A 25,679-nucleotide genomic window follows, 5' to 3' on the forward strand; every position below is an offset into this window, starting at 1 on the left:
TTCTAGATATATAGAGAGATATTTTAGTTAGATAGGCATTCTTCATATCTTTCAAAGGCTGCAGAATATGGCATTTAAGATATTTTAATAACTTAGGGTTTTTCATGACAATGAGACACATTTGCTCCTGGCAGCACCAATCTATTTCAAGAGGAAGATGGGCATCGAAGAGAATCCTTATGGAGTTTGATAGCCATTTGGGCAAGAAACTGCTCTTGCCTGGACTGTTGCATAAACTGGACACAGAGAACCCGCAGAGAGAGGACTGCTGAACTTGCCTAAAGGTGAGATGACCTTTTGGGGTTCCTGCTTCATGAAAGAGTCTGTGAGACATTCTGCAGGACACAGCAAAAAGTGACTGAACTGTCTTTGGAATTTCTTGCTTGATGAGAATGTCTGCTGGATACTATGGGCCTGTAGGCCGAAGATGGATGCCCCAACGGTACAGAGGAACTTTGGGTGACTGTCCAGGCAGCGAGATGTCTCTGTCATTTCTAGAGTTTTCTTATTTCTTGTTTGATAGGTAATATTATATCCTTCTGGAGTCTTTGATGGAGTTGAAGAATGGTTAGTTATAGTTTTCCTTAGTTATGATAAGAGATAAAATAGATATAAATATTGTAACTGTAATTCTTACTTGATAACTGTTTTGTTATATGTAATTTTACTATGTTAAAGTTAAAGCCTTTCTTTTTTGTTTAAACAGAAAAAGGGGAAATGATGTGGGAGTGATTTCTTATTAATAAAGAAACTGCCTTGGCCCATTTTATTGGATAGAAAATTAGGTAGGCGGAGTAGACAGAGGAGAATGCTGGGAAAAAGAAGCTGTGTGAGGAGTCGCCATGGTTCTCCCGCTCCAGACAGACGCAGGTTAAGATCCTCCCTGGTAAGCCAGCTCGTGGGCTACACAGAATATTAGAAATGGGTTAGAACAATATGTAAGAGCTAGCCATAAGGAACTGGAACTATCCGGGCCAGGCAGTGTTTGAAAGAATACAGTTTCCGTGTAATTATTTCTGGGTATAAGCTAGCCATGCGGGCGGCCGGGTGCCAGGGACGCAGCCCTGCCGCTGCTCCTAATTTCAACAATGCTTTACATATGAAAATATGATTTAGATTTTTTTTTTGCTTCCCTAAATTCCCAATTCCCTGTGGAGACAGCCACCCCTCATGACCATCCCTTGTTTACTGTGCCTTGCTGAGCGTGAACTGGTACACATGGAATCTCTACCACTGAGCTATAGCAGAAGAAAAGTAAATACAGAAGCCCGGGCCAAAGGAGCCTTTCATACAGCACATCAGCTGTATGGCACACTTTGGATAAATGGTGGGAATTAGCAGCATTTAATACAGAATGCCATAATCCAAAAGCCAAAACAAAGGAGCGCTTATTTAGGTGGAGCCCGGGACATGTGCGTGAGCTACTGGACTCAGGTAGACACACTCTGGAAAGATGCTAATCTTTCGGCATGTGGAATTAGAAAGAAGGCATTAGCGTGTCTCTGTAAACACGACAGCATTGGAGGAGATGCTTCCCCGAGACACAGTTATACTACAGGGAATGCAGTGGTTTCCAGAAACCCGAGTCCCAGCGTACAAAGACCCGTGTCTTCTGCGGCCACTGGTGAGTCCACAGGACATTTAGATAGGCACAGGCCACACCTCTCTTCCCCCCTGAGTTTAAGACCTCGCAGAACTGAACTTCATCTCAGCAGAGCACAGAAATGCATCAGCATCGCTTTTCTCTGGCATGCAGAAGACAGACTGGACACCGTCACTCACAGACAGGCTGACAGACTCCATCTCTGCCAGTGACAGATTCGCCAGCGACAGCACAAAGGGACATGCAACTTGCATGCAAGCAGAGGTGTTCAGCTTCTGGAATGTGCTTTTCTGCAGTGTGTCATGGCGCTGTTCTTATGTTCCCTCCAAAATCAAGGGGCTAAACCCAAGTGCTTGGGTGATGGTGTCGGAAATCGAGTGACAGAGCCCCTCCCAAATGTCAATCACTGAGGATAGCTGCTGTCAGTGTCCTGTTGGGTTTGATAGCAAGATATACACGCTTTGTGTGCTCACTTCAAGGGATGACCAGTAAGACATACATGAATAGAGCTGGACAGAGTGTTTCCAGGGGCCAGGAGGCTCTGGGAGCTCCCTGGCTATTGAAGGGTCAGTGGTGAGCTACAAGAGGAGCTGAAATAGCAAAGTCATTATTCTGCCCCTGCTGGGCCCTTTCTCCCTTCGATCTCACTGAACACAGGGGATAGCTTTTTCAGAGATGCCGAAGAGAATGCATCCTGGGGGGGATGTTTGAGAATAAGACAGACCAGTGTCCATGAAAAGACACCTTTGACCCAGAAGATAGGAGAAAAATATGTTTGAAGAAAACAGAAATAAATGGAAAAGGAAATTATTAAACATAGACAGTTGGAACTGTCTGTATTTTGGTGATAGAAGCCATTTCTTCAGGAGATACTATATCCTCTTTCCTCAGCAAACCCGATGCTGTAATACACACAGTAACAAGTAAGTTCAAGTTTAAAGCTATCTACACGGGTATCCCTAACGCCAGGCTTAGTTAATGGCTTCTATTCTGAGAAGCAGTACTGGTGATAATGACAATAAGAACAAAGGCTTCCATTTCCAGGTACTTCCCATGTGGGGCATTAGTACATATCTCATCTCAAGTGGTCTTCAGGCCACTCCTGCGTGGAAACACATTCTTATACGAATTTGGAGCATTTACAAACTGAGATTCAGAAAGAATTAAGTACCTTGGCCCTTTAAAACACTTTTCTGGTAAGTTCTAAGTCTGGGTTTTCTTTTGTAGCCCTGGGTGGAATTTGACAATGAGGGGCCAAGGAGAAGGCACACGGCTCTACCTCTCTGTGATGTAGAAAACCAGTTGAGTGGACCATCCTAGAGATTTCCTAGCACGGGAGCTCCGGTGCTGTGGATGAAGACCATCTGCCCTGCTTCCTAGTGCTATCCGTGTAGGGTGTTGAACTAGGGCTCTCCCTCCTGTCCCCAAGCCACCATGAAGAAGGCTTGGCGTGGGGCTGCAGGGTACCTGTTGGTGTGCGAGTTGTTGTGCATGAACCAGCTCCGGTTATTGTCCACATACATTGCCCACGCTTTGTCGTCCTTCCCCAACATCACATCCTTCATGACGTCGATGCGGGCCACGCCAAACGCGGGATCGGGGTGGTTGTCATAGCGATCGATGGTTAGCTCCCAGTAGTGGACGCCCTTGGAGAAGCCCGTCTTGCCCAACACCACCCGGTCGTCGTAGCTGCTGCACGTCACCGTCAGGTTGTCATTGGAGAAGATGATGTCCGAGTGTGCCGAGCCCGGGTCAAACGCAAACCAAGCCACTGAGGACAGAAGGGAGGCGAGTTATTGGGATGGCTTCATGCAGCACGCGTCCGGGCAACGTGGCGCATAGTGTCACGTGTTCATGCTGCCATGCAGGAGGGAGGTTTCTGGGGCCTGAGTCACCATAAGTGAACAGATAGATGGGGCACATCCTGGGGGTTGATACTCTGCACCAGGGGAGCGGACGGAGCACACAGGACCGAGTCAGCAGGCGTTACCTGGCTTAGACTGCACTCCCAGCCAGTTGATCCAGGAGTGAAGAAGCATCGAGCCCCTTCACCTGGCGACTGGCGGACCAGTGCACCAGAGACATAGAGGGTATGGGGGTGTGCTAGGATGCCTGTGTAGCCCTGAGGCAGGGAGGCTAGGTCTATAACCCTGGATGGAGGAGGGATAGAACACACTGAGTGAAATCAGGAAATACGCTTGGGCAGAAGTGCGGGAAAGCTCCCGCAGCCCTGGCACCTGCTCACCCAAGTCGTGAAGCTGCAAAGCAACATAAACTAATTGTCATGTGGCTTGGTTGCAGGAGAGATTGCTTCCTTTATAACGTATAGGTAAGTTATAAATAAGTGTTACTCCTAAAACTGGCATCTAATAGACATTGCAGAAGCAGTTTGGATGTTAGGTGCAGAGAGGGTGAGGCGTTTATATACACAGCTGTGCCCAGTTTCTATCTATCGCCTGAAAGAGCGATCCGGAGAGGTGAGACCCAGAGGCTGAGGTGCTGAGCTTGCAGCCCCTCGCATGCACTTTGCCTCTGCTATGTGTAAGAGAATAATTGTTAGTCCATACCTGCCAGCAACTTTTTAATGTCAACTGTGGTCATTCCAATGAAAGGCATGGGGGAGAGAAACAGGAAGCAAAATTGACATTGACAAGAAAACATGTTTCTTTTGATAGACTAATACCAACAAGGGCTCCACTGAGAACATTACACACACAACAGCCGGCCGACTCGTGCCACGACTGACATTCAGTGCTCAGAAAGAGTGTTTTGCAATTGATGTAGAAGAAAATGGGGGGAGGGGGATTAAGGTATAATGTTAAAAAAAAAAAGAAGACAGGCATTTTCTAAGAAATTGAGAAACTGTTATAATGGAGTTAGAATGACATTTGGAAAATTTTATTGACATGACAAAGCCACCACCATTTCTTTTGCAAAGGAATTGAGCGTAGCAGTCACACAGGCGAAAGTAACAATTACAGTGGGTATACTTGCCTAATTGAGAGTAAGATGCAGACTGTGTCTCAAAATTGCATCCTATAAAAAGATACTACACATCAAGGCTGTGAAGGGACAACCAGGTTCATAAAAGCCATTTGCATTCACTTAGAAAGCACAACCAAGTATGGTCCCCAGAGGCCTGATTCATAAAAAAAAAGACAGAAAATAAAAAAAAACCAAAGCCCTTTTTGTGTTCTTTTTCTTTGCTCCATATATATTGCTTTTGTGCTCTCTCCAAACGAAAAGTTCATCTTTTTTACATCTTGGAAACATCTTTGTCCAACTGGCTTTAAATGCTGCAGCTCAAATGTTCATTGTCTTTCTGGTTCCATTTTATACACTAACGTTTGCAAGCTGAGGAGCTCAACTGTCTTAAAGATGAGAAAAAGCTGCTCAATAGAAGTAGAAAAGAAATCACCCAGTAGTGATTACTCTGCTCTGGGGCAATCGTCTACTGATTTCTGATTTCCTACTGGCTTATGGCAGGAAGCCGTTGTCTGCTGTGATGAGGGCAGGGCAGGCATCCCACGTGTAAAGAAGTGTGGAATCTACGTGTCTGCCATGAATGCCTCGTAATCAACAATCACACGAATCGACTGCGCCGACAACAAAGATTACTTTCCTTCTTAGTTGGCTTTGCTACAGCAGTTCTTCTCACCTGAGGGAGGGGAGGAAGGCTGATGTGGGGTGGGACGTGGGCTCGGAGCTATATAGGAATCACTTGTGGGACTTCAGCTCTCATCCTAATGTCTGGTTTCCCTTTTTTTTTTTTTTTTTTGGTTCCCTTCTGATGAGAACCCGTGTGAAGGAGGAGAAAAGTGACTCGGACTGAAAGTGTCCACAGGTGTGTGACCTACAGTTTCCAGTGATGTTGAGCCCTGGTCTAAGAAATGGGAATCTTTGGAGGAAAGAATCATGCAAACTTTTGCAATTTTGTATTGTCCTAATAAACTAATTTCTAAAACAATTGGAAGATAAGGTGCTGACTTGAAAGAATTTTACAAGAATTGCTTCCTATAAAAGAGCTCCAGGTAGCAATTTAAATGTTATAACCTTCTCTTGCTCAGCTTACTTTATTCTGGGATACATTCATCATCTTCCGGCTCGGTTGATCTTTTTATGTTTAACTTTTTTTGCCAGCTGCCTTTTCAATTCCTCATTATGAATTGGAACGCAGTAAGTATGGGCTATAAAGAATTTCAAAACCACATTTCATATCCAGATTTGGAAGTAAATTTGTGGAATCCGAATAGGGCTTTCAAAATTTTTGAATGAATCGTGCCTTGTGGGGTGTTTTTTTTTTTTTTAAAACAAATATTCTTAACTCTTTTTCTACCAATTTAAAGACAACATCATCCATTTACGATTCAATGATACAACCAGAACAAGGCTATTAAATACACCTGCCAAGTACCCCGACCCCACATTTCATTTCATTTTATTCTTGAGACAATATACATTACAAAGACTGTAACAGTGTTTTGGTACATTAGAGACAAGCAGAGGGCTCCATAACAAAAGCATGTGGGAAAAGCCAGTAGTGCACAGAAAAACAAGAAACAGAAAAACACAAGAAAAATGTCACTGTTCAAGGGAGCTCGAAGTCCCTGCATCCTTTTTGCACCGTCATGCTGTGGCCTTCTTCATTCCAGGATGTGGGATGAGCCAAAGGGATAAAATAAAACCCCAAAGAAACCCTGGGAACGTGAGATGTGCATCATGTATCCGTGATTACAATATAGCCCCGAAGAGATCAGCTAGCTCTGCGGTTTAGGAATTTGATTCTGCTTGCTAGACAGGAGCTCACTGCAAAGTAACCTGAATCTAGCTTCGCTGGACCCAACCACAGCTCTGCTGCATTTTGGCTGTGAGCAACTTCCTGAGGCCACTTATTTTGATTATAGGATCGCTGGCCCTTGGCGTCATGAGGAAGGGTTTCTAATTTGGCCAACAGTGGCTCCTGCCCTTTGCTAGGGAAAAGTGACATGCTGTGGTCTACAGTCACAAAGGCTTTAATTTCCTGCTCTCTGCGTCCCCTGCTTTGTGGGATGTATTCTGCTATCGGCATGGTTTTTTGTTTTGTTTTGCTTTTCATTTTATTTTTGTCAGTAAAGATCTCTTGAGTCTATGTTTAATCAGACCACTCCAGGCTGGATGCACCGATCCAGTCTCCCAGACACAGCTGGTTTCCTGGATCCAGAAGGCTGCAAACCTCCACACTACCGCCATGGCCTCTACTCAGCCAGTGCCTATGCCGTGCTATGGCGTTGCATGTGATGAAGAGCAAGTTTTCCATGGTGGTACCCGCTGATGCAAAAAGAACAACTTGGTGCATCCCGTTCCTGTGCCATCACACATGGACCACAGCTCTGGGGTGGGTCGTTCCACCATACAAACAAGAATGCCAGAAAGCTCCCTCAGCCACGCTGGAAGCCACAGACACAGACACAAGTCACCACCCCACCCCCTACCACCACTACCACCACGCACACAGATGGCAAGAACGACACACGTTTTTCAGAGATGCCTCCAAGACACAGAGATGAAGGGAAAGATCCAACAGCTCAGCTCACCGGGTGCATTGAGAGACTGCAAGGAAGAGTGCAAGCTCAGCTGATGGGGTGAGGATCGGAAATCAAAGTAGGATCTCCCGGGGAAGCTGGGTTGCAGATTAAGGGTAGAGGAGAAGGGACTCATTCTACGGAGCGGCAATCTTTCCGAAGGCACTGGAAAAGGGAGGGTCTGTTCTTCTGAATCTGTGTCTAAATGCAAGATCAATGCAAACCAGAGATCAGATATCTGCTGGCCGCCCGGGCCAGGTTCCCAAAGCCTGCCTAAGCCAGCGGGCACACAAACATTCATCAGCCCGGCAGGAACCACCCACTGGTATGAGCAAACCCTTGTGTCCGAGACTGGGAATTCTCCGTGGGTTGGGAACCCAGACCAGACAACCACTCCAGCACCACCAGCAACCATTTTAAGTTCTCTGACTTTTAGCAATGGAAAAGCATGTTACATGAGAAACATTGAGACTTTCAGGAACATTTTATACATTGACGAGGAAATCCACACCCCCTTTTTTTTTCTTCAACTACTCCTCAAGTTACTGTGCTTTTAACAATGGTTTCTCAAAGAGCTTCTATTTAGGTCATGATAACTTTTAGAAACCGTGGAACATTTTTTCCTTTACTAACGCATTCCCTCAATTTCTAGAGATAATTTTAATCTTAGAACACTCAAGACATGATCTTTGAGTGGAGGAAGAAATACAGGCCCGACAACTGAGGGATGAGACCCCCTCTTGTTTCTGAATTAGTCTCACTTTCTATGGACACCACTTAACTCGTCCCAGTTCTCTAATAATAGCAGAGTGGATGGGGTGGGGGGAGTGCACAGGTGGGAGGTGTCTGCGGCTGCTCACAAAGGCCTGGTGTGACAGCCACTATGGGATTAAAGGGAGGTCTCGGTCACGGCCTGGAGTCCTGGTAAGCTCAGTTCAATAGTAAAGATTCAGGAAGTAGAGATGGCCTGTCAGGCTCCAGACCCTCAAGGAAACACTTTCTCATTGAAAAGGGAATTTTGTTTTGGTGACCAGTGGGTGTTACTGGGACTTGTCTTGTTAGCGGCTTGTCTTTGTACACAGCTGTTTCTGATCAAAATACCACAGTGTAGGTTCAAGCAACAGTGTGTGCTCTAGTGTGTGTGTGTGTGTGTGTGTGTAACATAATCCTGTCTGGAGACCTCATAAGAGGGGCGACCGCAGCAGCCTCGTTTTCATTCCCAATCTCGCAATATTAATGTTAGCTTTGCAGACTTTGGTCTTAGCCCTGAGGTGAGACTTAATTTTTTTTCTATAAATCAAATATGAGAGAAAAGGATAGGGGCCTAAAGCTTTACGTCCCCAAGAATAATAAGAGTGAAGTTTCTACTTAAACTTCATATAGTTGGGGTGACTCTGGATGTCTGATCATTTCTTTGTACAGATATAATAAATTAAAAAGAAATTATTGTTCTTCCCATTTATTTATTTATTTGTGTGTGTGTGTATGTATGTATGTGTGCGCGCGTGTGCACGTACACACTCAAGAGCCACAGCACATGTGCAGAGGTTAGGGGACAACCTGCAGGAGCTGATTGTCTACTTCTGTCCTGAGGGTTCCAGGGCCTGAACTCAGATTGTCAGAGATTGTCAGAGCTGGCGGCAGGTGCCTAGATCTGCTGCGCTGTCTCACAGCCCTCCCCCAGCTCACGTTATTTATGTTACAATCAACTTAAAGGGAAACTAACTTCTTAGTTTCCTGAAAAGATCTGGAATGTGACCCCCCGGAGCTGCCAGCAGACACAGGCTCTTCTTAGCTGGAGAAGATGTCTGCCACTGTGTTTGTGGCAGTGAACTTTTCATTCACAAGAGTTTGCTTGAAAATGTGTGACAATCGATCCATTAGACTGCAGACACTGTTTGCTTTCAAAATTAAGGTAAAATGATATTTGGAGCATACTGAATCTCCAAGCAGCGATCTGAACACCCATGGAGAGACATGAACTCTACCCATAATTTGGGGATCAGATTCAAGCTCATCACGAGGAGCACTCACGCTTCTTATTCTCTGTGCCAAAGAACTTTGAGGTGGGGGTGCTCAGTGCAGTCATGGCTTCTCCTGGGATCGATAATGGCAGCAAGACAGTTTTTTCCCTATTCTTTTATGTGGTTTGATTGATTGCCTATTAATAAGTCACGTTTTCCTCAACTCATCTTATTCTCAAGCTTGTCCTCCACCCGGGCAGAGAGGTTCAACAACCATTCATTCTTTGTTTTTTCCTTTGAGATCTTTCATAACCAAACAGGCGGGATCATCTCCCGTTTTTCTAAGCAAAATGAAACAAACAAACAAAAAAACCCACACAAAATCAAACTACCTTGCTAGGAGAACTTTCCAAACAAATTAGAGGAAAGAAAAAAAGATAATTTCCACCCAATTCCTGTCAGAGTAATGGGCGAGCCTCCCTCCATGCCTCTCCCATGGGCCCACGCTGTGTTTGATCAGTTGTCTACAGGGCAGTTAGGCCACTTAGAAACAGCTGAGGAGGAACCGCCAAGCTTCCCATGAAGTCCCCCGAGGGATGGATCTCCTTCCAGTCAGCACCGTGTGTTTGGAGTTACTAATGATTTTATGGCTTGGATATGCTCATTTCGGGGTTCCACTCACCAGATACTCTCTAGGGCCAAATGGGACAGATCACTAATCAATCCTGCAAGCATCTGATGCCAGTCATTAATCCGTTTCTGAGCTAAGTAGACATTGGTAACCATGTTTTAGCACACAGATCTTCTTTCTGGTCATGCTCCTCTAGACAAGTTCAAAGGTGTCCTAAGTACAACACGGCAAGATTGCGAACGGTATTACCCTTTCCTCGGTTAACTCACACTGAACATAGATAAATACAACTACCTCAGTGTGGAATCTGTGTTACACCGTGGGGAGCAGGAAGAAAGAAAATCCTACTTCCTTGCCTTCTCGTGTAAACACAGCTATCGATCTCAGCAGCCTTCAGAGAAGGCTCCTTGGCTGGCAACATTCCATTGAGAAGACAAAAGAAGAATGCGGTTTTAGTTTTGTTTTCCAGAACACAGGCTGGGATGCTAGTACTTGTGATCCACAATCACTGTCCTTGTCTGACAATCGCTAGAGAAAGACGAAGGGTGTCTTAGGACAGTGCTACTACCTCATCGTGTGTAGCGTATCTCTAGCCCTGGCTGGTTGAGCTTTATTGAGAGCTGCTCCGTAGGAAAGACCAGCAGAAAAGTGTCTGTCCCTGGCTGCACTCACATAGTGTGTGTGCGCGCGCACGTGTTTATGTGCGCACGAGAGCAGAGGCTAGAGGACAGCAGTAGATGCCATCCCTCGGTCACCAGCCATCTTGCACTTTGGGACAAGGTCTCTCATTGGCTTGGAGTCTGCCCGTTAGGTTGGTTTGGTCAGCCAGTAGACCTCAGTTATCCCGTCTGTCTTTCTCTCTCCCCAGTGCTGGACTAACAAGTGCTTTACTGACTGAGCCATCTCCCCCACCTCACTCATATGGGTCACTCCAGGACGACAACTGTGTTCAGAGGCAGACGTGTGCGCTCTTACAGCTCTATCAAGGACTGGTGATCCCCTCTTCTTCCCTAGGGCTCGTTCCCTTCCCACTGGATCCTGGAGTGGGGACCCTGCTGATAGCAGAGGGTTCTGCTTATACGGGACAATCAAGATTTACCCAAACAAAGACTCAGTGGGGACCACATATGCTCTTTACTGACTTCCAGGATCAAGAAGAAAACACCTGTGTGGTGTACGCTGTTTGTAACGGGTTTCTTTTATTCGACGCTTACTGAATAACTAGCATGGGCTAGATGATGTGTTAGAATTTGGTAGTTGAGAAGCATGAAGCCGGCAGGAGCACTGACTATAAGAAAATGAACAGTAGAAAATGTGTCAATTATCTTTGAAAAGTTTTCTACTTCTGGGGGTGGCATTTTTTTATTCTAGTATGAACAGAGTACTAAAGAGTTCTAAATATTTGAAAACTTAAAACATTATTAGAAGGTGTAGAATAATTTGTATGTGTAAATCATTCCATTTTTAAAAATGTGCGTGTGTGCATGCCACATGTGAAAATGTCCACATAGGCCAGGAGAGGACATTGGATCTCATGAAGACAGAGTTACAGGGCTGTGAGCAGCCTAAAATGGGTTCTCAGACTGAACTGGGATCCTCTGCAAGGGCAGTAAGCACTCTCAAGCACCTGGGGGGGGGGGTATCGCTCCGGTCTGATAAATAACAATCTTAAATATGCTATTTGGGGGACTCAAAGGGAAAGAGCAAAGCAACTGAAGTTTCCTATGCAGCATCCCCTAATCCAGCTTCCCCTGCGTCCTGGTGGAAGCCCTGGGTGTCTTCCTGTCTGGCAGGCACAGCTTTGAAACTGAGCATTGGGCCACAGCCTCAGCAAACAAGAGCACAGCAAACAAGAGACGCCACTGGGAGCCACACAAACGGCAGGAAAGATGAGTTCCGCTGCCGTGTACACTGGCTACGAAATAACCTGCTCTTGTCTGGAGTACAAGGGACAAGGGACAAGTGAATGAGAAAGAGGGCTGTTTTCTCAAATGATCAAACAAGCAGCCAAAGTCACAACCGTGTCCAGCGGGGGTTGTAATTTATAACAAAAGGTGGCATCTTCAGTGTTCCTAAGAGTGGCAGTAATTGCTGCTGAATACTGAGAAACAAATCTGCTTTGAAAACCTCCTTTTAAAAGAGCGAGCCAGCTCTTGGCACTCCAAGGATGCTGCATATTTCCTTGTCCAATCCTCCACTCCAGTTCGGAACACCATGGAATTATTTATGAGCAACATCTCTCCTCAGGAGGCCCGAGAAGCCTCACACTCTAATTAGACGCACGCTTGCGCTTCCGAAGAGCGCATTCTCTACCTCCACAGAGGGGGTGGAAGATCCAATTCAGTCTTATGAAAACCCTTAGAAAATTTCTTGGGATGCTACATGTTGTCAAAATGAAAAGGACAAAATAATTCTCTCTTCTAGGCTCTGGAATTTATCATTATCTTTCTCTCTTTCTCCATGGCAAAATTTACCCCAAATTGGTCAAGTACAATTTACCTACCTTGAAGACTTTGTTCTGAGAATGAATGTTCTAATTAAGCTAGTTTTTGGAGAAGCCCAGATGTTTTGAGCCAGGCAAAACAAAGCAGAGGCACGGGGGAAAACATATTCAGGGTGCATGTGTTTTTTCATATAGAATAATTTCTCAAATATTTGATTTAGTGCTGAACATTCAGTATTATAGACATAACTTTTAGGCCCACCAAGACCTTGGAGGAGGCAGGGCTACCTGGCATCTGACCTACATTCAGAATATAGTAACAGTATACAGCATTCAATGTATAGTAACAGTATACAGCATTCAATGTATAGTAACAGTGCTTGATTGACAGCCACACTGAAGAGCGGGAACAGGGGAGCACTAACTGCAGGAATTCGGGGTTCTGTGGTTTCACGTATGAGAGAAATGAAGCCTCCAAAGGCTGAGGAACAAACATATCCTCAACTGTGGTGGGGTTGGAGATAGACTGGCAAGATCAGTTCCTGGTGATAAAATCGGAATATACAAAAAGGCAAAGTGTATGCCGAGGACCACAGAGTGTCTTCTAATGGCATAAGAGGTCACTTAGGATTGAGGGGACGATTTAGTGCCATCTACAAACCCTGTACTGCATTGAGGAGAAATCTCTAATTCTCTAAATAGCCCCCTGGGAGGTGACTGTGGGGCTCCTTTGACGGTCACTGTTTTCCTGAAGGGTTCTCTTCCTCGCGAGGTTACAGCTTCTATGGGAAGGGGGAATCTCAGCATGCTACGGTTTAAAATGAAATGCTTAGGCTGGCCTCGGATTATCAATTATAGCTACAAAGGGATTCAGGGCACATATACCTGAGGCCATTTGATGTTGATGGTGTCGGATGGGGACAGGTTCTGCCTATACTGCTCAATATTTCAGGGTGGTTTCCTTTGATGTGTGGGAGAGAGGCCGTTACCATGGAGAGGACGGTATGAGGCTGAACTTCTGATCAGGTGGATGCTGGGGTGAGGGTCACTGTGGACATTCCGCCAAGGATTAACTTTCCTTTCTTCAGTGCGCAGGGCCCACAGTTGGTGGCAGTGCTGGATGGAGTATACAGCCTTATGTAAAACACGGCTCTCTCATATCCTTTATTTCCTTTTCTCTACTTCCCTAGCTGAGATCTACAGGGAGTGGGGGTGGGCGGGGGAAGGCTAGAAAGCTTCTATTAATCAATAGTTCTGTGCTGGTTTCCGTCTAAGTTGGCTTCGAGCCCCAGGCCTCATCTTTTGAGGATCTCATAGATCTCTGACATTCTTTCCCCTTGCCAATCACCGACCATCACTTCCTGCCTGGAGTATCCATGGTAACACTTGTGGGAAAGGGACTCTTTAGGCTAATTGCCTGGGATGGGGCAGGAGGATGTACAGAGACACCTGTATGCTGGCCTTAGACAGGCTGAAATGAAGCCCCTTCTACATCTTCTTAAAGCCAAGAAGCTATGTTCTTTCTTACACAAGAGCGTCCCGTGATTCTGGGAATATCACTGTCCTATTTCTGGCTAGAGGAACAGAGAAGGCAACTTTCCACACAGCTTCACTTTGGGAGGGTATGCTTACACACCCGGCAGACTCTGGGTAGCTTTTGTTCTCTTTCCGGAGGTAAAAGCAAGGGACAGGTTTCTAACATCAGCCAGAGTGTGCCACACCAGCTGTCTGAAAGAACTGGGTCTGAGGTATTAGTTACTTCACACCTCAGGAGTTTAATTTCCCAATGTGGGGTTGGGTACCAGCTTCCTTGTATGGCGCAGTAGATGGATTAACGGCCCACCCAAAAAACACCCACACCGGGATCCCCAGAAACCTTTCAGAGGGTCACCTTTCAGAGGGAAAGGGATGTTGCAGCTGCCCGTTAAGGTTCTTGAGAGACTGGAGACTATCTTGGGCTGCCCACGTGGGACCACAGGAACCACAAGGGCCCTTACGTAAGGAAGGCAGAGTCAGAAGGAGTCTGGAAGATGCTATGCTGCCAGGTCTTAAGATAGAAGAAAGGGCCATGAGCCAGGAAAGGCAGGTGGCTACTAGAAGCTGGAAATGACAAAGAAACAGATGTTTTTCTAGAATGTCCCCAAGGAACCTGGTCCTGCTGACACCTCACTGATCTCAAGAAGACTAAGGGACACGTGTGTGCTGTTTTACACCACTGGTTTTGTGGCAACTTATTGCAACAGCAGAAGTCTAATACATTAGGTGCATGCATACTGTTGCCTCAGGAGAGCAGAGTCAGTGTTTAGACATTAGTGACGGGTAGTGCAGTGTAGGATATAGTCTGTTTAACTGCCTTGGGGTGAGTGATTCTTTTTCAATGTATGACTTTATAGTGAAACATAGAACAAAAAGATGTGTGTGTGTGTACATGTATGCACATGCATGTGGAGGGCAGAGGTGGACATGTCTTTATATTTTTAGACAGAATCTCTCAATGAGCCTGGATCTCATTAACTGGTTTAGATCAGCTGGCCAGCGAGCTTGAGGGATCCTCATCTCTGCCTTCCTGTGCCATGCTCACAGGCATGTGCCACTGGGCCCTGCTCTTCTGTGTGTCCTGAGACCCTGAATCTGGGTCTTCAGGTTTGTGCAACATGTTTATCAACTGAGTCGCCTCCCAGCCCCACGATGAATAGTTTCATATGATTTCTCTGTTATATTTCACTCTTCCCCAAATATTTTCCGACTTTCATGTAATGGCCATTCTTCCTGGACCTTTTGGCTGGACAATAAGGGGAGTTCTTGGCAGACTGGTACAAAATTATTAAGTTCTAACTAAGGTAGTGGTTCTTGGCTCGTTTGTTTGTGTTTACTTTGTGATGTGGCTACAAAGCCTGAAATATGCTTGACATGCCCTGGGGGCTCTGGAGGACATGTCGACTTTTAAATGCTTTGGATGGAAACCTTTCCAAAATGTACTACTTACGTTTAAATTTTCACAGAAGGCTCTCGGGATCTGGTGTCGGGGGGGGGGTATTCTTTTTATCTCTTCTCATTATTTTCCTGCTTGCTCAATGCCCTAGCTTCTCTAACAATTCCCCATGTCTTTTTCATATACATATATGTATGAGTATATATATATTATATTGTGTATCTGTATACATCATCTATCTATCTATCTATCTATCTATCTATCTATCTATCTATCTATCTATCTATCTAGGATTTCATGTAGCACAGGCTCACTTAAATCACTCTGTGGCCAAGGAAGATTCTTACCTCTTGACTCTCCCACCCTTCCCTCCCATGTGTTGGGATTACAGGTCTGTGCTGCCACATCTGACTCCCAGCCTTCACTTTAAAATGGGGTCTTAGCAATGAGTCAATGAGTTCGCGACTCCCAGGTGCCAACTGGGCACCTAGAAATCAATGAGTCTGGACTTTATGTCCTTCCCCCGCTGCTAACCAGAGGCCATTCTTCTTACTTCGTGGTCAGTCCAAGATGACATTCTAGACTGCGGGGCAGACAGTTTAAGAGGTGTGGCACCACATGCTGCTATCTGAGCAAGCTCCCAGGGAGTGTTTAAAACAGCAGAGAGGCCCCAGATTCCTAGGAGCGGGCTGGACTTCGTGCCATCTCTGGGAACAAGGGGCCAAGCTAGTTTCCTGGCGTAACTGAGACACTCTCTGCTAGTTAGAGCTTTGGAGCGATCAGATTTCCTGTTGGTGTCAGTTCAGGTAGACTTGGGAAGTTTTTGCCTCATACATCACAGTTCTAAAAATCTGCTTGGATTTCTCTCCCTCTACATCTTTTCTGGGAAGTCCTCCCCCCCCCCCAACACCCATTTTAGAGCTCACTACCCACCCCCAATGTGTTATAACTTATTTCACATGGCTATTAGTATGAACCAATCACGATAGTAATCTATGAACAAATAAGGTCAAATTCTTTTAGAAACATTTTTATTTTTAGAAGCCACTATCTGTTATTTTAAACCTCAAGGTAATAGAATCAAGGTGGCACACTACCCTGGAATGATTGACATGCTCCTGGTATACCTGGTATATCTGGAAGTAATTTGGAAACGCAGGCCAAGGGCCTTAAAAATACCCAGAAGTAGTTCTACACCCAAGAACCTGCCCAGATGAACCTCTACAGAGACTGGAGTTAGAGAGACTGGAATAAAGAGTCGGTTCTGTAGAGGTCTCAATCCTATACTTTCTTCTTAAGAGGCAACTGAGGGGCAGCTCCTACTCCCCCAGAAGACTGCCACACGTGAGCACTAAAAAGCTCCCAGGTCTTGAGATGCTCAGCAGAGCTGAGCCCCAGGAAATGTTTCTTTCCAGGTTGCCCCCGGCCTCAGGAATGTTACCTGTGCCCCACTCCAGATTATGGCAAACAAACAGAAGGCACTATTGGTGCAGGTAGGCAGAGGGTAATTATGGAAAAACAAACGGAAGTTCCTCACCAGCTCTCGGCCCTGTCAGATTGTTTTTGGTGGGGGCGAAGTCTGTCACGCAGAATGAGCCTCAGAACAGTGCGTGAAGAAGGCCTTGGTTCATAATGGTTTCTACACTGTTTTACAGATGACCTTAAAGGCAGGATATGGTCAGGATAGCCATTCAATGGGTTAATTAAAATAAATATAACCATGTTTATGGGCCTTACTTTAAAATCTCATTAAAATTCTTCAAAAATTTTAGCTTGCTTATTTATTTATTTATTTATTTATTTATTTATTTATTTATTTGTCCATTACTTGCATGTGGCGTGAGGGAGGCACTGGCATGCCTGTGTGGACAGAGGACAGCTCTCCTGGGTTGGCTCTCCCCTTCTACATAGGAGTCCTGAGGATTGAACTCAGTACTCAGGCTAGCTGGCTGGAGGGCAGGTGCCCTTCCCTGCTGAGTCACTCTGTCAGCCCCATTTCATTAAGATTAGCAGTTGCTAACATTACCTTCCGTCCTAAGCCAGGTTAATTTGGTTTCGATAGGGACTGGCCTCATTCGTGTGTCAGTCCTGGATGCATCCCAGAGACCTGCTTTCAGAAACCTGACCTAGCTTGAACTCAGGGAACACTGCTTTGTCTACTAGTTTCAATTATAGTGTGTTGTTTTCGGATCAATTTTCTTAAGTATCGTTGTCTTTCTTCGCTTTGTGGATATGTGTATGTTTCTTTAAGATCCATCCCCTCACTAGCCTGGAAGCTCCACCCAGCAAAGGAACAGGGCCTCCTCCACTGTTTCTACCCACTGTGTAGCTTATCAGACACTCTGATAGACAGACAGACAGACAGAAACATTTGACTTTGAGGGGGGAAGTGATCAGGATTCACAACAAAGCACGCATCTGATTCCCCTGTGCAATGTCACCTCTGGGCCGCAGAAGGTTTTGTGACCGAGTATTAGTGACAGAGGACTTAAACCACATAATACATATGTGTCGTTAACTTGGACTTGCTGTCACATATGAAATCCACCCTTCTTAGATACAGACCTTGGCTCTGAAGTTTGGGAAGAAGCTGCTTCTTGCTAAGGAGGCTGTAAAAAACTCTATCACAGCCAAAAGCTAGAACAAGTCACCACCCCCCATCCCAAACCAGCAAAATAAACAACAACAACACGATAAAGTATAACTGCAACACAGATTCTCAGATATCTAGGATGGCATTTTCTCTCTGCCCTTTTAGACAACCAAAACGGATGTAGTAAGGTGGGCTTTCTCTATTGTAATGGTTTGGTTGAGTCTCCTTTGAGAACGACAATTTGCTACATTTCCCCTAAATTCCTAAGTCTTGTGTCACTACTTAGAGGAGGGAGAACGAACAGAACAAACCCGAGGATGGAGAAAGTATTGTGTGTGAACTTTATTTCATCATGAGCGAGTCCCTTCCGGGCAGGAACAGAGACCAGGGAAATCTACATGGTGGTCGGGTTGGCTCATCACCACATACATACCTTATATTTGCACATAATATATATATATAAAAGTCATGGAGGAATGGATTTCTACAACACAGTTTCTTTGTCTGTAGAGAACGTGTTCCGTTAGTTTCACTTAGAAAATGACCCCCAAGTCTGTGACTGTGGTACCGGGGGTCGCAGGTCCACATCCTGTAACTAATAATAGACACCAGGATCTCATGAACATTGCAAGGGACTAAGAAATGACACCTTCCTGCAGGATGAAAGGACAGACAGAAGTACTCAGGGGGCTGTGTTAGTAACTGGTTTGAGCATAGTAATGTGAGTTCTATAACCTCGTGCTAAGGAAAACGGTTTTCATACAGCTCCGTTGACAGATAGTAGAACACAGCCAGTTTCTCCCCGCTCTGCATCCAGGCACACCCCCATGTCATCACGCCACCTTCAGGGCCCTGGGGAAACGTGGCCAGCACCATCAAGGCCTTCTGCATTGCTTCTAGAAAGAACTCTTGGAGGCCCTTAGCATTTAGCGTGGTATTTTTGGGGAAAGAGGCAACGGCTCTTAAGGTGGTCGGTCATCCCAGGAGGAGGTTGCTAAAATGTTAAGTCTGGGCAGAGAGCTAGATGTGATGTCACTGCCATCTCTGTGGGTACGGGCCGTGTGAGTATTTGGTCCTTTACAGAGCCTCTTTGTTGAATAGCTTCACCCAGCCCTTCCACTCCTCCCCAAAGCATTGCTTTCACAGCGCTGGGGATTTCACCCTTGCTGTGGGATTCAGAGTTGTGCTTGTTTGGAACCATGTGGACCGTTTTAGGGGTGACTGACACATGGCGAGGCGTGTGGAAGGTAGGAGAAACCAGCACAGGATTTTTAGCTAACGAAGTCAACATCTTGAACAAAGTCAACATCAGAGATTAGTTGCGGAGAATGCCTAGTGGGTGGGAGGTAACTTCCACGATTAAAACAACACCCCAAAGTCTCAAAATGCTTTGGCACCAGCCAGACATACCCTTCATAGGTTTAGTCTCATGTGCTCCCGCTGCTTGTAAAAATACAAAAAAAAAGAAAAAAAAAAAAAAACAAAAAACAATCATTAAAGCCTCAGAGGTTACACCAGGCCATCAAATGCAAGCCTCTTCTGGATAGATTGTCTCTGATGACCAGAATATCTAAAGTACAGACAAGAATCAAATGTCCTCTAGAGAAACAATGTCGTACAGTGACCCCGGGCAGCCTAACCACCCCTAGAGGGACGGGCAATGACCCATATGACGAGGTAAAGCAGAGTTGCCGGTCTCTTCCTGTTTGGTGCCCACAGGAAATCTCAGTCCTGGTGCCGATGGCCTGGGCTTTGGGTAGGAAAGGAAGTAGTCCGGGCTGGTTAAGCCGGAAGTGCTCAACAGGCTCTAGCACCCACACCCACCGCCAAGATGTTCTGATCCCACGGATCTAAAGTTGGAAAGGATCTATATCCCAGCCCTGTCAGGAGCAAGCAAGAGCTACAAAGACATGGAGAATCATCTGGGCAAAAGTGGCCACTGAGGTGGCCTGCTCTAGAGCTTAAGTGTCTCCATCTTAGACACCAGGGCACATTCAGGCTTTCACGTTCTGCTTCTTCCACTGTAGCTCAGAGCATTAGCAAAGGAAGCCATGGGAACTGCTGATGTGGGGTCTCTGGTTTGCTCACATCCACATCTCATGGGCCTTCTAAAGGCGGGAGAGGGACAGCGGCTCTGGGGCCGGAGACAGTGCAAGTCATGGAAAAACTTGAGGGCTGTGGCTCTGATGGGGTTACCTCCAGGCTGCCAGCCACGTTAGACGCCACGTAGTTCCCGCTCTGAGGGATACTGCTGAAGGGCCTTACCCTCAGACGTCTGGAGGACCAGTGTCTTGCTGTAGGGGCTGACTCCTGTTTTGTTGAAGGCCTTGACGCGAGCATTGTACGTGCTGTTGAAGTGAAGGCCGTCCACGGTGCACATGGTTTCTTTTCCAACATACACTTCCTGTCAACAGAAAAGGGAACCCCACTGAATGTGAACCCCAAGAGGGATGGATTCTGCTCAGTGGTCAGGAGCACAGCTTCAGTATCTGCCTGATCCAGACTTGAATTCTATGAGGTGTTGGGCTGTTCAATTTATTGCTTAAGGCCTCACTTACCTAATTTGTAAAATGGGGACATTGATACCTTCTTTTCAAGATGGGTGTGAGGGCAATCTAACTTTAGATATGTAGTGGGCTCAGTTGCCTAATAGTGATCCACAGCTAGTATTTTAAAAACTGTAATTGGGAATCTTTGGCTAAGATTATGCTTATGCTTGGTGTTTCTAAAGAATGTCACCTTTATTCATCAGTATGGTTTGTGAAAAGCGTTTTTTCAAAATATGAAAACGTGAGGGTAGTCTGTAGGCTGTGTTCCTAATTTCAGGAGCTATCACAGGGATTATACTTAAAGCCATTGGAATGGAGTTTTTCACCACAGTACGGAGGAAAGGGGCGGTGTGGAGGGGAGAGGATGACATTTCAAAGGCTTAAAATAAAGCCTAGCATAATGTGTTTTCAGCATAGGTTAGGCATTGGCTTCCCTCGTCAGCTGTACACTTTGCAAAGGTTGGCTGACATCATGGTGAGAACAAGTTACATTCAAGGCACAAGTTAAAGTGGCAGTCCCCTGCTCCAGGTCTTGGAGAACTCAGAGAGAGGGCAGGGAGTGCTCAGAGAGGGATGCGGAGTAAGTGCTCAGAGAGGGAAGAGGAGTGAGTGCTCAGAGAGGGATGGAGAGTGAGTGCTCAGAGAGGGATGGAGAGTGAGTGCTCAGAGAGGGATGGAGAGTGAGTGCTCAGAGAGGGATGGAGAGTGAGTGCTCAGAGAGGGGTGGGGAGTGCTCAGCACACATGCATGCAAGGAAGTGAGAGGAACATAAGACCTTGGGATGGCAGTAGCCTTCAGTGATTTTAGATATGATGCTGTTTCCATGCCTGTCATCACAAATGTAAATAAAGGCTTCCCTACCAAAGGAGAGAACTTGAGGAGAATTATAAAAGACTGGGGTGGAATAGGTAGAAGGCAAGTGTGTGTGTGTGTGTGTGTGTGTGTGTGTGTGTGTGTGTGCACGTGTGTGATGGCTATTTTGGTTGTTGGCTTCACTACATCTGAAATAAACTAAAACCCCAAAATGGCTGGGCACACCTGTGAGGGATCTTTTTCTTAATTAAATCATTTAAAGTGGGAAGATCCATCTCTAATCTGGGCCATACTTTTTTGCTGGCGGCCTACATAGAAGTGGAAGAAGAAAGCCTTTCTCTTTGCCTGCTTGCTTTCGTCCTCACTAGCAAGTCCATTCCACCACAGGCATCAGAGCCTACTTCTTCAGGATTCCAGCGTGTACTGAAGACAAGCTGAGACATCCAGCCTCGTGCACTGAACAACTTACTACATTCTTGGACTGTCCGTTCACAGCCAGCCATTGTCAGATTAGCTGTACACAGCCTGTGAGTCATTCCAATAAATCTCCTCTATGTATTAAAAGTAGCCTGAGAGTCCAGCTCTTCAGGGCTTCCCCCAGGGTTGAGGAAGAGGTCCATTGTGAAGTGAAACTGAGTTTGAAGGTTGTCTATCTGAGAGATAGGGAATGAACTCATACACATGCTGTTCTAGCCATACTCTTTATTCTGTTAGTGCCGAGTCTACCTCTACAGCTTCTAGTTCTCCTTGGTTTCAATTCTCTGCTCTAATTCTTTCTAGCTCTGATTCTCTCTTACTTCTTTGTTCATCTAGCTTAAATATATTTTTTTCAAGAGGCTTGAAGCAAAGAGAAAAAAAGACTTATAAGAGTTACATCTCATTGATTGTAGCACACTCCTTGGTAAGAAGCCGAGTGCTATTTACCATGGCAATTCAAAGTTTCAAGGTTCCAGGTGTGTAAGACTGTGACCAGAGGCCACAGTGCCTGATGAGACAAGCTGCAGAGAGATCTGTGCAGAGAGACAGGTCTTCTCAGCCAGGCTTGGCAAGCAAAGAACTGGCCTGACCTTTTAGGTTGCTTTGTGTTAATAACCTTGGTTAGACATCTGCAACTCTGATCCTGTAAAGTTTTTAAACTTAGGATGCATTTACAGAAACATTCAGTCTACTTTAAACTTTCTCTGAGGTGAAAATGAGCTAATTGTGTGTAGTTTGAGTGAAAGGCACAAAGCAGGCTTTTAAGTGTCTTACAGTCCTTGTAGGACAATAGGTCTAGTTATGAAGCATATCCTAGTATATATTCTATACATCAAAATTATACAGCTTAATGAGAAATTATCTTCCTGACCATCCACAAATATATGTGCTCATAAGATTAAGTGAGATGCAGTCATTAGATTATATGTACACACTGTATGAGATTACACACTGCAGTGTGGGTATTGGAGAGACACCACAGCTGCTTTAGCACATGGGAAATTACTGACAGGAGCAACAGTTTCCTGAGTCAGTGGTCCCACAGGCCTTGCCTGGATGGGATTCTCCTCCATCAGAGTATCATTCCTCTGGTGGGTTGACATCTGAACACTAGTTGTTACCTGCTGTGTACTTCCATGGCCCTCAATACTATATGTATATATATAGAGAAAATACCACTCTATAAGTTCTGTCCTCTAAAGAACTCTGGCTAACCCAGTGTGTTTGAGACAGAAGTAGGCACACATAGATAGGCACACCACTAGAGATCATCAGTCTATGGGCACCACGGTCATGTTTTGCCAAAAGGCAGCTGTCTCATATCCAGAGGGAATCATGAACTTCCCAGAGTGGTTAGCACCCCTTTGCCTTGTGGACATAATAATTTGGGGGCACCAGTTTCTGCCTGATGAAAGACTCAGGGGAAAAAAAAAGAACTGGAGAAAGATTTACCAGCTAAACTTTCACAGAAGGAGGCTGTAATAGAAGAGCCTGCCAAATAAGAAAGTGTTGATACAATAGAATCTGTCATAGCAGAAACAGAGCTTAGGCAATGGTTCATGGTGTCGTTAGCAATAAGTCATGATGGTGATGGTTGCAGACTCACCATGGATGCGGCAGCACACTGATCTTACACAGACTATCTGATGGACTCTGAGCACCAACGCACCATAAGTATATTGTGGAGGTTTGCAAGAAAATGGACCCCAAAGGGAGCGACACTATTAGGAGGTATGGCTTTGTTGGAGTAGGTGTGACCTTGTTGGAGAAAGTGTGTCACTGTGGGGGTGGGCTTTGAGGTCTCCTATGCTCAAGTTATGCCCACTGGCACAGCTGCTTCTGCTGACTGCTGATCAAGATGTGAAATTCTCAGTTCCTTCTCTAGCACATGCCTGCATGCATGTGGCTGTGAAGATAATGGACCAAACCTCTGAAACTGTAAGCCAGCTCCAATTAAATGTTTCCTCTCTAAGAATTGCTGTGGTCTCTTTTGCAATAGAAACCCTAAGTAAGACACATGTCATTGTCTTTGGCCCCTCAGGGGCAGATGCAGACCCAAAGGCTCAGAGACACAAGAAATTCTGTCACACAGCTAAACTGTCTTTTTGAAAGGTCAGGTTGATTTGACAGAACCAAATGTATCATCATTACAAGAAATCCCTTCTGGGGTGGTCCACCCTCAGGAGAGATGGGAAGACCATGCCCTGATGGCACCACAGTCTTCTGAGGGAGTCCCTGGCATTGCTTTATAAGTAGATTGTCTGCTTACCCGGAATTGACCACCACTGCCATCATCCAGCTCCAGAATGTACCCTTCGGCGGCCACAGTGGACAGCGGGGGCTGTTTCCAGGACAGTGTAGCACTATTGTTGTGGGTGCAACACTCCTCCAGCTGTAGGATGGGGGTTGCTGGGACTGGAGAGGAAGCTAAAGAGAAATTAGTGCAGCTCTAGCTTCTGTTGAGTTACAACTGTTTTATTAGCTCGCAATGAGATGCCTCCCATTGGCAAGGAAGACATCTGGAAAAATACACACCCCTCTGTCTGTTCATCCATCCATCCATCCATCCATTTATCCACTCACCCAGCCACTCACTAATGGTCTTCCAGATCTTTTCCCATAAACAATAACAGCTGTGTATTTTTGAAACTTGGTACTAAGGGACACAAGTGTCACTCGATTTGAAACTTGTGAAGAACCTGACCTCATATTCTCATGGCAGCTGTCACTTGGGACAGTGAGAGGTCAGGTACCCTACTTTTCAGGTATAGAACAAGTTGGCTGGGAGCCCAGGTGCCCAGGAGCAGATCTCAGTGTGACAGGGACTCTGGATGTTTCCAAGTCTTATGAGAACCAACTGAGTTAACAACCCTCTATAATTTAGACTGATTCTTTTATATTATTTAAAACCATTAAGTAGCTGAATCTTCAGACACATGCTAGTTGACAATCCCAGTTCCTAATATAGGAACTCAATATGTGTAGCTGAAGGCAATGTTTTCAAAAATATTTTTTTAAATTAAGTATTTATTTTATTTACATGTATGAGTGTTTTGCCTGCATGTATGCATGTACACCCCTTGCATGTCTGGTGCCCATGGAGCTCAGAAGGAGGTGTCAGATACCATGGAAGTAGTGCTGCAGACAGTTGTGAGGCCCTGAATTGGTTCTGGGAACCGAACTCAAGTCTTCTGCAAGAGCTTCTAATCACTGAGCCATTTCTCGCCATTTCCCTTAGCAACATTTTTTAAAAATTAGCCCCAGAACATTTCTCCTGGCCCTATACTTTAAAAATAGGAGAAAAAGGTTGGAAATTATGTTCAGGGGCATTTAAATGAACAAATATCAATTATGGAATGCCTGGTTGCTGCACCACCATTGGGCATGGTGTGTTATGCACTGAGTTAAATGTTTCTGTCAGTCATTCCAACCAGGACAATGTTGATTTAACAGCAGTTCAGGAAGCAGGGTCTATGGTGGGCTACCTAGGAGACAAAAGCAGCTACAACACACATGGTGTGAAGGCCAAGACTTTCAATGAAACCAGATCTGAGCTGCTAAATCAGGGAGTAGTTAATTGGAGGAGACCATTTTAGGATAGGAAGTCTCAAATTTCAATGTCTTATAGAACAGAATCTTCCGAAAGACCCGTGGCTTTTGCAGCCATAGGGGGCCCAAGGCCTCTGAATTTGGGGGAAAGGAGAGAAAGTCATTGCCTAGTTTAATAGCAAAGTACAGGACTAGATGAGAAAAGGAGATAGAAGACATAACTCCCAAAGGCAGTAGTGAGCACCCACACAGGAACAGGCATCACTTCGTGTTGCTGCTGGGGGGCCGGTTTGAAGTCTATTAGTGTGTGAAGATTTTGTTATTAAAAATATGTTTCCTCATCATTATTGAGTGAGGTAACCCAGGCCTAGAAAGACAATTATCACACGTACTCACTCATAAATGGCTTTTAGACATAAAGCAAAGAAAACCAGCTCACCATTCGCAACCCCGGAGAACCTAGACAACAATAAGGACCCTAAGAGAGACACACATAGATCTAATCTACATGGGAAGTAGAAAAAGACACGATCTCCTGAGTAAACTGGGAACATGGAGACCATG

General features: G+C 45.4%; 1 protein-coding gene across 8 annotated transcripts in view; it reads right to left on the reverse strand.

Moving 5' to 3' along the window:
• Trim9 (tripartite motif containing 9) overlaps positions 1-25,679 on the reverse strand; it is a 102,675-nt gene that overhangs the window by 5,980 nt on the left and 71,016 nt on the right. The window contains exons 6-11 of one of the 8 annotated variants that reach the window (XM_050153706.1): positions 23,836-23,993; positions 19,993-20,131; positions 7,177-7,365; positions 4,598-4,639; positions 4,171-4,194; positions 3,125-3,374 (exon numbers count right to left, since the gene is read on the reverse strand). In XM_050153706.1, the coding sequence (XP_050009663.1) occupies positions 3,125-3,374; positions 4,171-4,194; positions 4,598-4,639; positions 7,177-7,365; positions 19,993-20,131; positions 23,836-23,993 (802 nt within the window). Of the gene's footprint in view, positions 1-3,070; positions 4,640-7,176; positions 7,366-18,252; positions 19,478-19,992; positions 20,132-23,835; positions 23,994-25,679 lie in introns of those variants that run through there. The other 7 variants (XM_050153705.1, XM_050153708.1, XM_050153707.1 and 4 more) reach the window with 7 other exon arrangements.

The sequence above is a fragment of the Alexandromys fortis genome, unplaced genomic scaffold (assembly GCF_014885135.2).
Source record: "Alexandromys fortis isolate MF-2015 unplaced genomic scaffold, M_Fortis_MF-2015_v1.1 scaffold_82, whole genome shotgun sequence".
NCBI classification, from domain to species: Eukaryota; Metazoa; Chordata; class Mammalia; order Rodentia; family Cricetidae; genus Alexandromys; species Alexandromys fortis.